At 39.8% G+C, this 17,842-nt stretch overlaps 1 protein-coding gene across 25 annotated transcripts in view; it reads right to left on the bottom strand.

The window, feature by feature from the left end:
- The window catches only part of NEB (nebulin), a 272,007-nt gene that overhangs the window by 123,129 nt on the left and 131,036 nt on the right, over positions 1-17,842 (bottom strand). For all 25 annotated transcript variants that reach the window (XM_040357978.1, XM_040357987.1, XM_040357983.1 and 22 more), the window contains 10 exons: positions 15,375-15,578; positions 10,594-10,698; positions 9,845-9,952; positions 9,433-9,744; positions 9,144-9,347; positions 6,894-6,998; positions 6,695-6,802; positions 4,719-5,030; positions 3,305-3,508; positions 3,120-3,224 (listed from right to left, as the gene is read on the bottom strand). In XM_040357978.1, coding sequence (XP_040213912.1) covers positions 3,120-3,224; positions 3,305-3,508; positions 4,719-5,030; positions 6,695-6,802; positions 6,894-6,998; positions 9,144-9,347; positions 9,433-9,744; positions 9,845-9,952; positions 10,594-10,698; positions 15,375-15,578 — 1,767 coding nt within the window. The remainder of the gene's footprint in view (positions 1-3,119; positions 3,225-3,304; positions 3,509-4,718; positions 5,031-6,694; positions 6,803-6,893; positions 6,999-9,143; positions 9,348-9,432; positions 9,745-9,844; positions 9,953-10,593; positions 10,699-15,374; positions 15,579-17,842) is intronic.

Below are 17,842 nucleotides of genomic sequence, written 5' to 3'. Positions count from 1 at the left end.
GATCTTCTAGTTCTAACCTTGGACTACAGAATAATTAGTGTCTATGTTGTAGTGATGAGGAGAGTCACAAGAATTCAGTCACTTACTGTAGCAAAAAACAACTGGGCAGCGTTACTGTGTTGTCAGCCTACCATAATTAACTCCAAATCAGGAGTCTGGTGCATTTCTGGCAGATCAACGGATATTTTTCTGTATTTGCAGAGTCTTTAAAGGCTAAGTTCACATTTTTTTTCTAAAATCTGGCTCCCCTATGTACCAATATATTACTTATGTCAGCGCTTGCACCAGACACAACATGCACCAACCAACCTGGTTGCTCATAGAGGGAGGGAATGATTGGAATGAATTTACAAATGCGTTATAAAAGTCCATATAGTTTGTTTAAAAAGCGATTTGAAGGCAGCCCAGTAGAAGATGAGACAGGTTCTTCTGGAAGAAGTAAGATTGTAGATTTAATTTCACAGATGAAGAAATTGGTACTCACAAGAGAACATTAATAACAGGCATTTGGGCATGATTTGCCATACATCTGTGGAGACGATTCATCCAAGGGTCTGCTTGGATGAACGGAACAGGCTGCGCCGGTGATCGCTGGCACTTCCTGGGTCTGACACGCACGCAGAGCGAGCCAAGGGATGTCGTCATATATACATTTATATATATTTTGTGTATATTTCTAGACATCATTCTCATTCACTCCTAAAATATTCCCTATTCAACCAATGTTTATGGTCAATTAGTTTCCTCTGTGCATGTGTGTTTTTAATGCTTCCATTTAGCCCTTTTGTTGTTGTCCTATTAGTTAGGCATCAATTTGTCATGTTTCTTTCATTAATCCACATTCAGAAAGCGCATATATATGTACACAAAAATGTTTGCTTATATGAATTTAACATGGGACTCTAGGACCCAGCAGTGATGGTTCTTGTGCTTATAAGCCCTTTCCCAACATGGCCCCCATTAGGCCTGAAAAAGGAGCGCATGCTCCGCCAACGCGTTGTCTATTGGTTCTCTTCTTACCCAGAAGTGACTACATCTTTTGGCTCCCTCTGCGACGCCTGTCAGACCCAGGACGTGCCAGCGATCACCGGCGCAGCCCGTTCTGTGCTCTCAGCATCAAGTAGACCCTTGGATGAATTGTCTCCATGGACGTATGGAAAATCATGCCCAAATGCCTGTTATTAATGTTCTCTTGTGAGTACCCATTTCTTCATCTGTGAAAATAAATCTACGATCTTACTGCACTTAGAGTGGCGCCTGTGTTTTGTTCTCAGCAGAAAAATAAAAGCTGTGTTTGATTTTCAGAACAAGGCCTTACCTTAGACCTTGCTGTGTTCCATAGAAAACTTCATGATTTCCTGGTATGTAGATTTGGGAAGTGAGAGCCAGTAAGACACAGGAAGCAGTTTACCAGCTGACCTCATTAGCACACACCCCTCAGTCATCAAGTAGGTTTGCACGGCATCCCGGAATCCCTCCACGCATGCATTTGCCTAGCTTATCAATGTTAGGCTGGCCATACATTATATTCTATTCAATTTCCTTTAGACTTACCTTCAACCATGTACTGCAAGGGCCTGCCCGATTGCATACAACATTGAAAGTGTTTGGGTTTGACCTCATATTATATGGTTTTGGTATTAAATTAAATAGAAAAATTGTATTGTAATGTATGGCCAGCCTAAGCTGTCACAGCTACTATGCTTGCACGACGTCCCCACCATCCCTCCAGATGGGCTCAGGCCACATGCTAAACTCTCTGGGGCCGCATGCGGGCTGTGGGTTGGACACCCCTGATGTAGTGCAGGGGCCTGCCTATTTGGATACAGAGTGAATGGATAGATTGTTGGGTCCTCCTTTTCAATGCTTTTGGTAAATCTAAATCTGTGTGATTTGCCATGTGTTTAGAAATGCACAGATGTGAATGGAGCCTCATTGTTCTTGTGTAAACTTTCAGGTCCCAGTCACACTTTTTTCCTGTGGCAAGCATAGAGCAGCCTGTTGATTTCAATGGACTGCGCTACACGGGGCAAAGTACCTTATGGGACATTCTGGTGTGTTGCAGGTTGCATGTTTTTTACTATGCATTTTGCTGCATTTTTCGCTTGTTTTTTCATGTGGCAAAATGTGTGTTTGCTTCTGTGTTTGGTGTCCTGTTAACAAATAATGGCACCGAAAGTGCAACAAGGTAATTTTAGGTATATAAAAGTTGCCATACATTATACAATCTGATTGTATGTCTGTATGATCTCCTTCAGGTTTGCCAAACTGTATAATAGGAGGACAATCAGATTGTATAGTGTATGGTGAGCTTTACAGAACCCAGCACTTATTTCTCCTGTTTTCAATATTACGGTTCTATCCACATAGGCTGCTATCTGATTGCTCAGCTCCTCAACACTATGCCAAATAAACTATTACTGCCTGTGTATTTAGTGAGAATGGTATTCACTGATTGCATTGGAAAACATGCACCTGATGAGGTGGGTGGTAGGGATCTGCTGGAAGGTGGGGGACAAATGCAGGGTGTGTGCTAATGAGGTCAGCTGGTAAACTCCTTCCTGTGTCACATCCCAAGGTCTGTCCAGGAAGTAATGGAGAAGTGAGGTAATGGGTGTGTAAGTAGATAGAAAGATTTCTTTTACTTTTGCAAAAGGAGTACACTAATGAAATATTGGTACATAGGGCAGCTGGAATTTAAAAAAAAACAAATGGTGAACTTATCCTTTAAAGTGATAAAACGTGGGGAAATGTGCCCATATTACAGAGATGTACTGGATGATTTAATTCAAAATTCACATATTGTACACCTTAAAGGATAACAAAATTAAAAAGGATATGAAGGAAAATGAAATGCATAGCAGAGATGTGAAGTACCGGTAGTTATATGTGGGTCCCCTGACTTAATGGATTCTGTAACAGTTGTATACTATGTATACTACATGGAAAAAAACATTTAAAATTTCCCTATTTATAGTTGGTTGGAGAGATGGGAAGGAGAATCAAATAGTGAATTGCAAATGATCAAGGGATCTGAAAACTGTGCAATCTGCATAGCATACTTGTGTGTACCCTGTGTTAGGGTGCTAGCTTTTTACATTTTTGCGTAGAATACTTACATTGCTTATATTGACTGCATTGATCTTGGACTGTACCATCTGTGGAGTGTCAGAAGGCAAATGGAACTTGGTCTTCTCCTTGTTCCAAGCGTCTTGGTAAATGCTCTGGTTGTACAATATAAAATTAAGTCATTAATTGTAGTATTTTGCTAAATTACAAAAAAAAGCTTTGAATGAGATCTTACGCTGCTTTGCTGCAGGGCATTATTCTTTGCCAAAACCACATCTAGAGAGTCAACAACACTGGTAAATTTGATGGTGTTAGGAGGCTGGCGATAGTGACGCTCACTTAAGATTTCCTGAGCTTTCTTCACTTTGTTCACTTCCAAGGAATCATTAGGAATCCATCCACAACCACGGATCCATTCCAGGTCAGATTTATATAGCCACTGAAAATAAATATAAACTATGATAATCAATAGGAAATCTACAGTGAGCATAGTCCCAAACCCTTTTACTCCCAAATATATTCCTAAATATTTTTTCAACCGAATCTTGAATATCAACCAATTTAAAAAAAACTGTAAATAATATCCCTCGTCAACTTTAAGCTGCACTCAGAGCAAAATATAGTTAAGGTAGTTATGTATTCGCTAAAACATCAGTAAATGTATTTTTAATTCAACTATGCACATAAATATGACATCAGCCTCTTGAAATACTCTATACAGTAGAACTCAGAGAGGGACAGCGAGCACAGCACTAAGACCCAGTCAGTTGTATTGTATGAATATGTGATGACAAGCAACATGCTGAGAGAAAAAGAGAGCAGGGAGATTATTACATCAATCTGCAACTGCTCCTTCAGAGTCCAGTCTCAGGATGGGGGCAGGAAGGTGACCACACTGTATTGCATTACTGCAGTAGAAAAGAGTTATGCCGCGTACACACGATCGGTTCGTCTGATGAAAACGGTCCGATGGACCGTTTTCATCGGATGAACCGATCGTGCAAAAATGTGGAATAGACTCTCTCAAGAAATAGTTCTGGCCAGATCAGTATACCGTTTAAAAAAAGGGCTGAGTGAATTTCTAAATGCATAAAATGTAACAGGATATTAACATTTATAGGTAATAACACCAGAGATTGTTGATCCAATTGCCATCCAGGGGATCAGGAAGGAATTTATTTTTCTATTGGTTGAATTCATTTTTTTATTGGTTGAATGGGTAGGACTTTTTTTCAACCTATCTATGTAACTAAGTAATTATGTTGGGAGGCCCTAGAAATAGATTGCCTCCCATTTCTACAAGGGTGGCCTGCGATGTTCAGATTTCCTTGACGGCACCACTGTACATGATCAAGGATCAGTGAATGTATTTTACTACTGTTCAGAAGACCAAGTACAAATTGTAAAGAGTGATGAAGCTGCTCGACCATTAGAGTTACTTACTCACAATCCTTTACAACAATAAATAGACAAACCATTCATTTTAAATACAAAGACAGATTTATTATATCAAACACTTATTGAATTTAGGCCCAAGTAGGAAGCTTACCACTGCCCATCTCAGAGGTGCTCTTCATACACAGATTAATAACATGTAGGAAACTGAGAGTATTCCCAAATTATAACTAAATACAGGAAACAATACTCACATCACTGCGCAAGTCATAGGCCTTCCTGGCTTGAATGACATCATTCTGGTCTGGCAGACATGTCCATTGGTGGAGGTAGTGGCGGTAGTCAATGTCACTGACAAGTTTCTGGCAGTTCTTGGCCAATAAAACAGACAACATTTCCACAGGGCTTTGATATTGGGTTTTCTGCTTCTCAAACTCCTTTCTGTACTCTCTGTCACTCTGGACCTTGGCAATATGCATAGCCCAAACAGATTTGGGATCATCCTCGAGACTTCTGAACCCAACATGGTGGCCTTGCTGCTTGCGGTATCCGGTCTTGTATTTATACTAGAAAAGAATAAACAATATCAAGCTGGATTACAAGTGTTAACTGTATATATTTTGTGGATTGAATACATCTACTGTATTGTATGCAGATATAAAGTTCATGCTAGCCAAATTCAAGTTTATTTGAATAATCTACACTGTAGTTTAAAGTGATATTTGGCATAAAGTACAAGTAACAATCTAACTGTTCTCATTATATTTGCACTTTGTGTTCTACCCAACATGTCCCTTTTTGATTGCATGAAAAGCTGATGCCACATTCTTGCATTACTGAGGTTGATTTAGCAGAGAACATTTTTTCAGTTAGCCAAGTGAGCTTGTGTTCTCTTTGAACAAATTCATGAGTAGAAGAATGATAAAAAAATGAATTTCTTTCGGAGTGAGTAATGTGACTTTTGCTAAGCTACATTTTGTATTGAACGTAAAATCCTATTTATTGGATTAATTAAGGTAACACATGAAGTCTTTCACCTTTAGGTTACACTGCTTTCTACTGAAGAGTTGAACACTGGCAATAACAAAAACAAAATGAAGGCCAGCCCAAGATAACACCTCCTACTATTAGCATGCCTTAGGGCTCTTTCACACGGAGCGGATCCGTAATTGATCCGCTTCGTTAGCCCGTTTGGCTCAGCGGGGATTCCTCCGTAAATGTGCAGAGACCGCCTTGTCTCTCCTCCACTCTTCCCTATGGGGAATCGGATGAATACGGACCGTGTGTCCGTATTCATCCGATCCGTTCCGCCGGACGGAAGAAAAATAGGGTTTTCTTCCGTCCGCAAAAGCGGATCTTTGCGGACGCGGATGGTTGCGCATCCGCTAACGTCTGCAATCCCTTAGGGATACATTACTTTACGGACTTGTAATAAACGGACCGTTTGTCCGTATGTGTGAAAGGGCCCTTAGTTTTGTAGCAAACAGAAAACATGATCAAAAGCATGGAAGGATGGGACGAGTGTATGTCAATGGACTACAAGAAAATAATTTTATGTTAAGCGCAAAAAATCTATTTTCATTTCCATCCAATAATAAAACACAGAACGTTTTTCACCTTTGAGACATCTAAAAGAATTTCAACTGAGGAGTGGGCAACACAGAAAACAAACACTAACAAGCTCAATAAACATAACAGAGAACTGGAGACTACCTGCAGCTCAAAGAGCTGCCTGAAGGACCTTACTCCAAAAGCTGACATCAAATGCGGCTAAAACGTCAATGGATCTTAGATCGAGGTTCCATGTAGTTCCTTGCAAACAGAAACAGTAATTAGGCAATGCTTCCCTGACACTGTATGGCAGGAAAGAGAGCGCATGTGCAATACTCTACCCAGTGGATGACATCAGCACTCAGTCCCAAAGAGTTAACCCTTCTGCTGTGGAAGGTAATAGTCTACAATAATGTTTGCTAAAATCAGTATACAATGTACAGTATATAATTGACCTAATTTCTCAATAAAATTAACAAAGCTGTGAAATATGGGTTAGTGTCTGTAGAAAGATGTTTGAAAATGACCACATTTTTTTCGCATAATTTTGGAGAATGCAGGTGGGAATATTGTTGTTTTTTAATATATTAGTACAGTATTCCTTTAAGTTGCATGATTCGTTTTTTTTTTTGCATACTTTTTCATGCTAGTGTGCCTATCGTCTGTGTTCTATACTCACATCACTGGCAATATCCCTGGAAGCTCTGGCGCTCTTGATGGAAATGGTGTCAGCCTTTATGTCATATCCTTTCGCCTTGGCATCGTCCCATCCTTTGGTATATAATTTCTGATGGTACGAAAAGAATATGTGAGTTCAGCAGAAAAATTCTTAGTAAAGTCCCTGCAGGTACAATGACTCTAATTTGTCGAATACTTACATTACTGATGTTGACAGAGTTAGCCTTTGCAAGCAGGATCTCTGGTGTGTCTGGCATGACATGGATGGTTCTCTTGTCGATATCCCAAGCTCCAGTGTACAGGCGCTGGAAGGACAAACCAACACACCAGTTCAATTATTTCCAGTTAGAAAATGTAAAATGCTCAAATATAACAAATAAATAAAAAATAACTGTATACTAGAAATTATTATTATTATTTTTTTATATAATCATTTCACACAATTAAATGTTGCACATCTGTGCATCCTAAATACCCACAGCAAAAAATATATATATAAACATGTACTTTGGAACTAAATATAAATTGTTCACATTTAAGACAGTTTCAAAAAAAGTATCCTATGATCTTCAACCAACACGGGAGAAATATTTTTTTATTAAGAGGAATCATGTATTTATTTTTTGTATAGTTAGGGTAGTTAAGTTTATTTGATTTAGTGGGTTTTTTCGTTTTTCCTTTTCACGTAAATGATTTGTATTTTTTGTATATTGTTGCATTAATTGTTTTTCCTTTCTGTCAAAAAACATAAATTAATAAGACAAAGGAGAGGCTATTTTTAGCTGGCACAGGTTGAAAGTGGGTTTTTGTAACCATCAGGAGTTGTTTAGAGACCATTGCCTATTACAAGAACACCTTACGCTAATTTGCATACTCGACAGGGAAAACGATGGAGGCGACACCTAGCGGCCAAAAAAAAATTACATTTAAGATCCGACAGCGTAAGAGCCTTACGCCTGTCGGATCTAATGGATATCTATGCGTAACTGATTCTAAGAATCAGTCGCATAGATACGACGGCCCAAATTAGGACTTACGACGGCGTACATGGCGTTGCGCCGTCGTAAGCCCTTTGAGAATCTGGGCCATAGCATATAACACATGTGCTCTGGTGTGCAATGTACTTCACTGTTTTGTTATAATGCATTGCATTACCTGATTTTTTTCTATATTCTCTTTGTTATCCCTTTGTAGAATGTAACTTCTATGCACTGCAGCACATTGCAATGCATTGAAGCTCACTGTGACGCGCTGCACTGGGATAAAATAATGCTTGCATCACACACAATAAAAGGCATGCATGTGAATAGCCTCTCTACAAAACAAATAATTTTTCCTTGTCTTTGCTTGTGGACCACATTGGGCGATACTGCGCATTGCAGCCGAATGGGGCTGTGGTGAATGAGCTTGTAGTGTTAAAAATAGGATTTTTATAACAGCTTACCTGTAAAATCCTTTTCTTGGAGTACATCACGGGACACAGAGTCTAGTACTTACTAAGTGGGTTATATGTTCTACCACTTAGTAAGTTTTAGACTCTGTGTCCCGTGATGTACGATAAAGAAAATAGGATTTTTATAACAGCTTACCTGTAAAATCCTTTTCTTGGAGTACATCACGGGACACAGAGTCTAGTACTTACTAAGTAATGGAACATATAACCCACTTAGTAAGTACTATACTCTGTGTCCCGTGATGTACGATAAAGAAAGCTGAATACTGTCTGCCTATAACATCAGGTGTACTGGGCTATTCAGCAACAAAGCTTCTCTGTTCTCTCTGCTACTTCATGAAGAGAGAAAGCCAATCCCCTTAAGTGCTGTCCTATGTTTCATAATGTCAAAGCCTTAAGGCCTATATGCCATGCACACACATAGGCTCCAGCTTGTATTTATTCAGTGTGTACAGCAAGCATTTACAGAGCTTTTAGCAAGCTTGAAACAGCTTTTATCAGGTCTTTAAAGCTTCTAGTTTGGGAATCATTAACACAGATCGACCACTTCAAGAGTGACTCTGTTGCTAACTGGAAGAAGAAAGAGTAGAATAAACCTGTTAATTAAGAGGAAGAATACTTACCTTTTAAGGTAAGTGGTGTGTTAAATGTTCGTTCCTTCATGAGCTACAACCACCGCTGTTATCTGACACTTCTGGGTGTGTCAGATAGCGTTTCCCCTGCTGTGTCATGTGCATTGCCCTGTCATCCCCTACTTCACAGTTGTGTCTTGTAGTGATTCAGTGGTTGTTAAAAGGAACCACAGTATTGGTGACACAGCAGTGATAGTTTGAGCTCATGAAGAGCCCACCAGAAAAATAGGCATTTTACCCATTTACAGGCTAATTCTTCTCTAACTAAAAAAAACTAATACCAACTTCTACTATAAAAAAACAAAAACTAATGGCAGCATCCCTATAGGGGTTCAGTGACTTCATATTTATAGTGGTCAACCTACCTTATTCATAGTCTGAGCATTGTTCTGGGCCAGTACTATTTCCATTGAGTCTGGGACAGATGTGAACTTGATAGTATCTGGCTTTTGACGGTAGGCCTTATCGCTCAAAATCTGTCCAGCTTTCTTTGCCTTTTCCACGTCCAAGGAACCAACAGGCACCCAACCAATACCTCTCAGCCACTCCAGGTCAGATTTGTAGAGTGCCTAAAAAATAGATTAAAAAAATTGTTGCTGGGTGATGAAAAGTGTGCAGATTTAGAAAAGATTTTGTAGAAATCAGATCACATACATCACTCTGAAGGTCATAGGCTTTCCTGGCCTGAATGACATCATTCTGGTCTGGCAGACATGTCCATTGGTGAAGATGGTGGCGGTAGTCAATGTCGCTCACAAGTTTCTGGCAGTTTTTGGCCAACAAAACAGACAACATTTCGACAGGGCTTTGATATTGGGTCTTCTGTTTCTCAAAATCCTTCTTGTACTCTCTGTCACTCTGGATCTTGGCAATATGCATAGCCCAAACAGATTTGGGATCATCCATGAGACTTCTGAACCCAACATGGTGGCCTTGCTGCTGTCTGTAGCCTGCTTTATATTTATACTGTAGGACAAAAAAAACATTGAAATAAAAAAGCTCTGAAAATGGTTGGTTTCTGGAAAAAGTTCCAAGTCATTGAAATGCAATTTTCTGGGACACTTACATCACTGATTATATTTCTTGAAGCTTTTGCTGCCCTAATGGAGATGGCATCAACACGTAAGTCATAACCCTTCTTTTTGCTTTCTTCCAGTGCAAGTCTATACTGTTTCTGTAAGAACAAAAAAACACAAATAATATAAAAACCTAAGAATAGACACTATAGACACAGGATTAAGAGCTAAGGAGAATTTAGTTTTAGCTAAACTCACAAAGTGCTTTACTGATCTTAAAGATAGCTAATTGCTGATGGGCACTGACAACTTTTTTTTTTTCGACATGGCCCTGTCGACAGTGATCTATGATTACTGTTGCTCTTCATGAATTCCACTCATCTCAGATAAAAAAAAGTTTTGGCTATACATACTGTACACATCCATTTTGCCCACGGTTCTCTCCAACTCGAAGAATCATTTCCTGTCCATTCCAGTGTTGGTCCTGTCCACTATGTCATGTAAAAAGGCTACCTTTCCTTCCGTTCCTGAGTTTTGTCTTTAATATAACTATAGACTGATTGTATGGACATACCACCTTCTTAATAATACAATGCATTGGAATATAATAATGTGTCTCTCTTTTACAAAACTGTAAAACCCCTATTTTAAGCAGCTTATACTACATTACATTGTTCCAATAAAATATGGTTAGCTGGAATACCAGTAGTGGAACCTTTTGATTATATACAGTTTACATATACAATATAGATATATCTATATACATCGTTTTTAAACCCCTCATACCAGCGCTACCTACCTCACTGTAATTGATACGATTTGCTTTGGCCAACTCGATTTCAAGAGTGTCTGGCATCACATGGATCGTTTCCTTTTCCTTGTTCCATGCTGCGGTGTACCGGCGCTATGAGACACCAACATTAACAGAGTTAATGACATAAAAATACTGTAAACTCTAAGACACAGCAATAGACATATCAGCTGGCATAATGAGGTTAAGAAAAATGCTCACTACCACGAATTAGCAGACATCCTCTGTGGTGAAATTTAAATGGCTGCCATGGCATAGGTTACTGCACATCTTTGTAACGGTTTTCCAGCCGTGTGCAATTTACTATTGTTTCATCTGGTTGTGTGTGGCTTGAAACAGATTATTTTTGCCACATTTATATAACACCAACATATTATAAAGTATTTTATATATTGACTCACATCAGACCCTGCCTTCTAAAGGGCTTACAATCTAATATCCACATTTGGGCCAATTTTGCACCAATTCAGTAGGCAATCAGAGAAAACCCAAATCCAATGCAGTTAGCGCCTTTGGTAGAATGTGAACCCAGAACCCAAAGCTGCTAGACAAAACTGTTAATTAATATGAACACCATACTGTATGTCCTCCATTACAGATCAACTTCAACCCTTTCACATTTTTTATGAGTAACATATGGAACTTGTGCATTTGTTATCTTCAAAATTATAATTAATTATTTTCTCTTGATGACTCTCAACTATATCCTTCTGTGCCTCCTTCCCTTGGCACAGCAAGTGACCACTACACTTGGGAAGCCCCTGTTGGCTGGTATTATTCTAAGTTGATTATAACGATCGTGCTTAGTGTAGCCACTCACAGCATCATCAGGAGGGAGGGGAGGAACTGTGAAAGTTAATGCTGAACCAAGTCAAAGTATAACATAAACCAAAGAACAAATAACAAAATACAGATTACTAGTCCTAAATTGTGGTGGCTGCACAGTTTTTTAAGGCTTTTTCCTCTTTATTTTCACCTGATGATCCTGCCAGTAACACTTAGGCCCCATACACACCATAGAATCCATCCGCAAATAAATCCCAGCAAATGGGTTTCAGCGGATAGATCCTATGGTGTGTACACGCCAGCGGATCTTTATCCGCGGATAAATCTCCCCTGGGATGGATTTCCAGCAGATGAATATTTGCTGACATGCTCAACAAATCCATCTGCTGAAGTCCATCCCAACGGATGGATCCGCTCGTCTGTACAGACTCACCGGATCCATCCGTCCAAAGGGATTCCCCGCACGCGTCGTAATGATTTGACTCATGCGTGGAATTCCTTATATGACAGCGTCGCGCCCGTCGCCGCGTCATAATCGCGGCGACGGCGCGACACGTCATCGCCAGAGGATTTCCGCGCGGATTTCAATGCGATGGTGAGTACACTCCATCGCATAGAAATCTGCGGAAATCTTTGAGAGGATTTATCCGTGGAAACGGTCCGCTGGACCGTATCCGCGGATAAATTCTCTCGTGTGTATGGGGCCTTACTGTCCTAAGGTGCTAGCGTGACAACGCTCACTCATTTGACTGTGTATCCTTACATTCTGATGATATTTGGATGTCTTCTCTTTGTGTGTGTGTGTGTGTGTTCTTTTTCTCTATTTTATTTGTTTTTTCAGACTTTAGTAGGATCCTTGAAGCCCTTTCCACATGTTTATGATTATCATCATTTTTTTTTCTTTTGTTATGCACCATTATGTTGATCACTGGGGTAGTAGTAATAGTACCAAGTATTGTATAGTACATTATTGATGTACAGTTTGACTGCATATCCTGATGTGATAATGATATTTGGATGTCCTATTTTTGTGTGTTCTTTTCTCCATTTTATAATTTTTTTCGGATTTTAGTAGGATCTTATAAGCCCTATCCACGTGTCAACTATTATCTTTAAATTTTATATTTTGTTATGCATCTTTATTTTGTTCACTGGGGTAGTAGTAATACCTCAGTATAATATAGTACAGTATATGCAGTCTCTATAGAGCAGGCATGTCCAAAGTCCGGCCCGCGGGCCAAATGCGGCCCCCCTGTTGATTTAATATGGCCCCCCTGGGGATTTGGATATATATATATATATATATATATATATATATATATTGTTTGTGGCCCCCAGGACCACAAAAGATATATACTGTATTTGTCGGCGCAGCCTTGGAGGGGACAGGGAGGGGGCAGGATGAGCGCCATCAGATTACATGAAGAGAATCTGTTTACTTAGCAGCGTCTGTATTGGAAGTCCCGTCTCCTGGGATGCCATTGGACGACTGTTCTGTCTATCATAGGAGGCGGGACTTTGTATTAAAGAGGCCACAGAGTAAACAAGAGATTCTCCTGTTTGTAATCTGTCGGCACTCGTCCCGTCCCCCTCCCTCTGCCCTCCGAGGCTGCAGATGGGCATCAATCAGGCTGCACTGATGGCAATGGTAAGGCTGCATGTATGGCACATGTGAGGCTGCATTGGTTGCAATGGTGAGGCTGCATTGGTTGCAATAGTAAGGCTGCATTGGTTGCAATGGTAAGACTGCATTCATGGCAATTGTAAGGCTGCAATCATGGCAATGGTAAGCCTGTTTGTGTTATTTACTGATAAATACGGTATATCCAAATAACACGCCCAAGCTCATCCTTAGTCCTACGCAGCGCTCTGGGATTCATTGGGGTCACAAAAGAAATATATATGGTATATCCAAATAACACGCCCAAGCTAATCTCTTCACCACACACAGCCACAAAGGCAAGAAAATTCTTGTTGGGCAGTGTATTGGTGCTCAGATGAACACACTTAGACCAAATTTTAATGGTTCAAAGAATGTCAGGCAAAATAGTTGGCCCTCACGCATGTTCGCTTCATCAAATCTGGGCCTCTTTGAAAAAAGTTTGGACACCCCTGCTTTAGAGGCACTGTGTTGTCACCTTAGGCTGCTGGCTCCTAATTTGGATTGCAGAACACCTCCCTCCCTCTTTATCTCCATAGCTCCGGGAGGTGTGCTGTAGTTCACAGAAGTAAATGGGGCAGGGTTGATAACACTGCTTAAACGCAACACAGGCATTGTGTTGTCAGCTCAAATGTTAAAATTAAACCCATCACGTTTCTGGCAGGAACAACTAGTTTTTATTGCACCTATTAAACAGATATGCAATACACAGAGAAGTACTAAAGGCTACACTTTTTTTTACCCTAACCCATTCATGGAATTAAGGTAAACAAAGCCCCGCTGCTTTTTCTACCCTAAATCTCCAAACACTTACCTCCTGTCTTCATCACCTCTGCTCAGGTGCAGAATCAATCAAGGTCACTCCCTGAACTTCCTGGATCCTTGGCTAACACTGACTGCATTGAAGCAATAAGCTTAATATGCTGGTACTGTGTGTGTGTGTGTGTGTGTGTGTGTGTGTGTATGGGGGAGGGGGTCATGGGTGACCCGGGGAGGGCACATGGACAAGTGTAGTCTTAGCACAAGGTTAGCTTAACAAATTGGGAGTTGGTGACAACAGCCATAGGATCCCATGGACTGGAGAAAAGGGACACTTTAAAAGAGGACTACAGGTATTGGGTGTGTGTGAAACTCCTCATCTGAAATAAAAAGAATGAGGGCTTCATATCACTTTAACTCTCTAAATGCTAACTCTAAACTTAACCTTAAAACTTAAATCTGAGCCCCTGACTTCAACCCTTACTCTTGAAGTGCTACACTTACCTGATTAGCACTTCTCCTACACCAAATACATTGACAAAAATTGGGCACACAAATCCAACTGTTCCTTTTATGTTTAAGGGGTTAATATGTGACATTTACTTACTGGGCTAGCTTCAGATAGGTGAGCGGATCTTTAGATCTCATTTACGTTACCCTGCCGCAAGTTTTTCAGGCAAGTGCTTTATTCACAAAGCACTTGCCCGTAAAGTTGTAGCGGCGTATCGTAAATCCCCCGGCGGAATTCAAATTCGGTGGGTAGGGGGCGTGTATCATTAAAATGAAGCGCGCCCCCGCGCTGACCAAACGGCGCATGCGCCGCCCCCAAAAAAATCCCAGAGTGCATTGCTCTAAATGACGTCGCAAGGACGTCATTGGTTTCGACGTGAACGTAAATTACGTCATCCGTATTCGCGAACGACTTACGCAAACAACGTAAAATTTCAAAACTCGGCGCGCGAACGACGGCCATACTTAACATTAGCTACCCCTCATATAGCAGGGGTAACTATACACCGGAAAAAGCCGAACGCAAACGATGTAAAAAAAAAGCGCCGGGCGGTCGTTCGTTTCTGAATCGGCGTAACTCCTCATTTGCATATTCCTTGCGTAAACAAACGGAAGCGCCACCTAGCGGCCAGCGTGAGATTGCAGCCTAAGATCCGACGGTGTAAGTCACTTACACCTGTCGGATCTTAGGGATATCTATGCGTAACCTGATTCTATGAATCAGGCGCATAGATACGACCGTCGGAACTCAGAGATACGACGGCGTATCAGGAGATACGCCGTCATATCTCTTTCTGAATCTGGCCCACTATTTCTAAAAATATTCAATAATGGATCTTTAACAAGATCTGCCAAAAGCAGCATGAAATAAGTTGTCAATAGAAGAGTTACAGTACATCTGTTTCAAGAGATGACTTTGCTGAAAAGGAGAAAATTCAGAAGCCCTGTAATATATTCATTAGAAAATTAACTGCATTTCTGCTTATTGAAGAAAAGACAGTAGGAAAAAGTAACCAATACAATGACTCAATACCTACAACATTTTAAAAATTACCTTATCCATGGTCTCAGCATTAGCTTTTGCCAGCATTAGTTCCATGGAATCAGTCACACTGGTAAATTTGAGGGTGTCTGGGTGCTGGCGGTATTTCCTTTCACTAAGGATATCACCTGCTCTCTTGGTCTTCTCTACGTCTAGTGAGCCAATGGGGACCCAGCCAATGCCCCTCATCCACTGTAAGTCTGCTTTGTACTGATTCTGCAGGCAGAAAACATAGTATTGAATCAAGTTTTAATACATGTAAAGACAGGCTGTTATTTAGAACAATGGTATCTAATAATGTGTGTATATATATATATATATATATATATATATATATATACAAAAAAGTCTAACGCATATATATATATATATATATATATATATATATATATGTGTATATATATATATATATATATATATATATATATATATATATATATATGTATATATATGCGTTAGACTTTTTTTTTCTTTGTTGCCAAAAATCAACTAGAAATTTAAGAAATTAAATATTTTTTTTATATACCTATAGCACTAGGTGATATATAAGAACATTGAAAGATATGCACAAGCAACTTGCATAAAGAATGGGGTGATGGTAAACCTAACCACACACCAAACACAGTAAAAGCTTTTTATTTATTTTTCTTCAGTTCTGTATAGCGTGGGGTAGAAAGTTGACGGATGGTGAAATCATGACTAACGATGGATTTACAATGAGGTATATTTTTTAAATGTTTTTAATAAAGGACTTGTCAAATGTTTGGGTGCCTTTATTTCTAGTGTACATTTGTTCTTTTTCATGAATTAATAGGGGTACTACACATGCCCCCACCCATGTTGAGGGCATGTGGCCTGGTAGGGTTCAGAGAGGGTCATGCTCGTCATTTTTACAAAACCCACAATTTTTCAGAAACCTCTATTGTTACTTCTATTCTGAGCTGAGAAAATAAGCAACAGAAGGGGTTACTTCAAAATTAGGTTTTTATTGCTTCCTATGTCCTTACTGTGAAGACTCATCATCTTATCTATTTATCTTGATGACCAGTAACTCGGGGAATGAAAGTGATGGAAATGACAACATTTTTAGTTGTCAATGGAACAGAAACCAAGGGGAAACCTTCCAACATGGACATTTGTTCCAGTGGCAAACGTCTAATGCCTTGTACACAAGACCAAGTTCAAGTTTTCCTGTCAGGATAAACTCCGAAGGTTTTTCCGATGGAATTCCGCTCAAGCTGTCTTGCATACACACGGTCACACTAAAATCCGACTATCAGGAACGCGGTGACGTAAAACACTACGACGAGCCGAGAAAATTAAGTTCTATGCTTCCGAGCATGCGTCGAATTGTTTCCAAGCATGTGTGGTGTTTATTCAGTTGGAAAAGCATACAGACGATCAGAATTTCACGTTCTCTATCTAATTCCACCGGAATTTCCGACAGAAAAAGTCAGATGGGGCATGCACACGGACCGAATATCCGATGAAAAGCTCCCGTCTGACTTTTTCCGTCGGAAATTCCGCTCGTGTGTACAAGGCATTAGAGTGTTTCCTCTGAATTTCTGTTGTATCTACAGGACAGGAAATGAAGAGAAATTTCCCTACTCCATCCTACCATATATAAAACTACATTTTGAACAATGTACTCGAACCAAAGTTGAAACTTCAGAAACTTACAGATGTGTCAGTGCACATCTACAACTTTTGATGAATTTTATTTTATTACACGGCAAATACATTTTAAAGATATTTGTAATGACACAAATGAAAGCACTTTGCACAAACCCATGGATTTAAATATTTTAAAATGAATCACGTTAGAATGGCTCATTTTAAATCTTAATTGCTGTACTACTTTATTTGTCAAGGTGTGTCATGCGCTGCAGAAAAATCCTACGCTTTGCAGTATGTTGTAGAGAAGGAGGCTGTGTGAGAGTAGGTGTCTTACATGACTCTGCTGAGTCTGCCTTAGGCCCCATTCACAACTCAGCATTTTGTAGCCGGAAGCTCGAAGCTCCAAAACGCTGGAGGAGAAAGCAAAGCTAATGCTCCCTGCTGATAGAATTACTGTATGTTCTTCTTGGCAGGGAGCATGTCAGACCACTGCCCAGAGACCACCACTTCCACACAAAGCCAGGTGGTCTTTTTCTACTTGATTTGTTGAATTTTCGGTAAAAAATTAAATTTTAAATTAAGAGCATTTTAAATTACCCACAGCCACTTTCACCCTGTCCCAATCTGCCCATAGTAAGATAAAGTGAAAACTGCTTTAACCATGATTGCTTTATTGGTTTAAACTTCATAATATCCCACCAAAATATGGGCAATTGTAATGCCGCATACACACCATCACTTTATGTGATGAAAAAAAACGAAATTTTCTGTGAAGTAAAAATCGATGTTTTTGAAACTTCAATTTTCAAAGACGAAGTTGCCTACACATCATCGTTTTTTCACAATGCTCTAGCAAAGCGAGG

The sequence above is a fragment of the Rana temporaria genome, chromosome 6, assembly GCF_905171775.1.
Source record: "Rana temporaria chromosome 6, aRanTem1.1, whole genome shotgun sequence".
Lineage (NCBI taxonomy): Eukaryota > Metazoa > Chordata > Amphibia > Anura > Ranidae > Rana > Rana temporaria.
The sequence above is the reverse complement of the archived record's forward strand: the minus strand, read 5'-3'. Positions and strand labels throughout refer to the sequence as shown.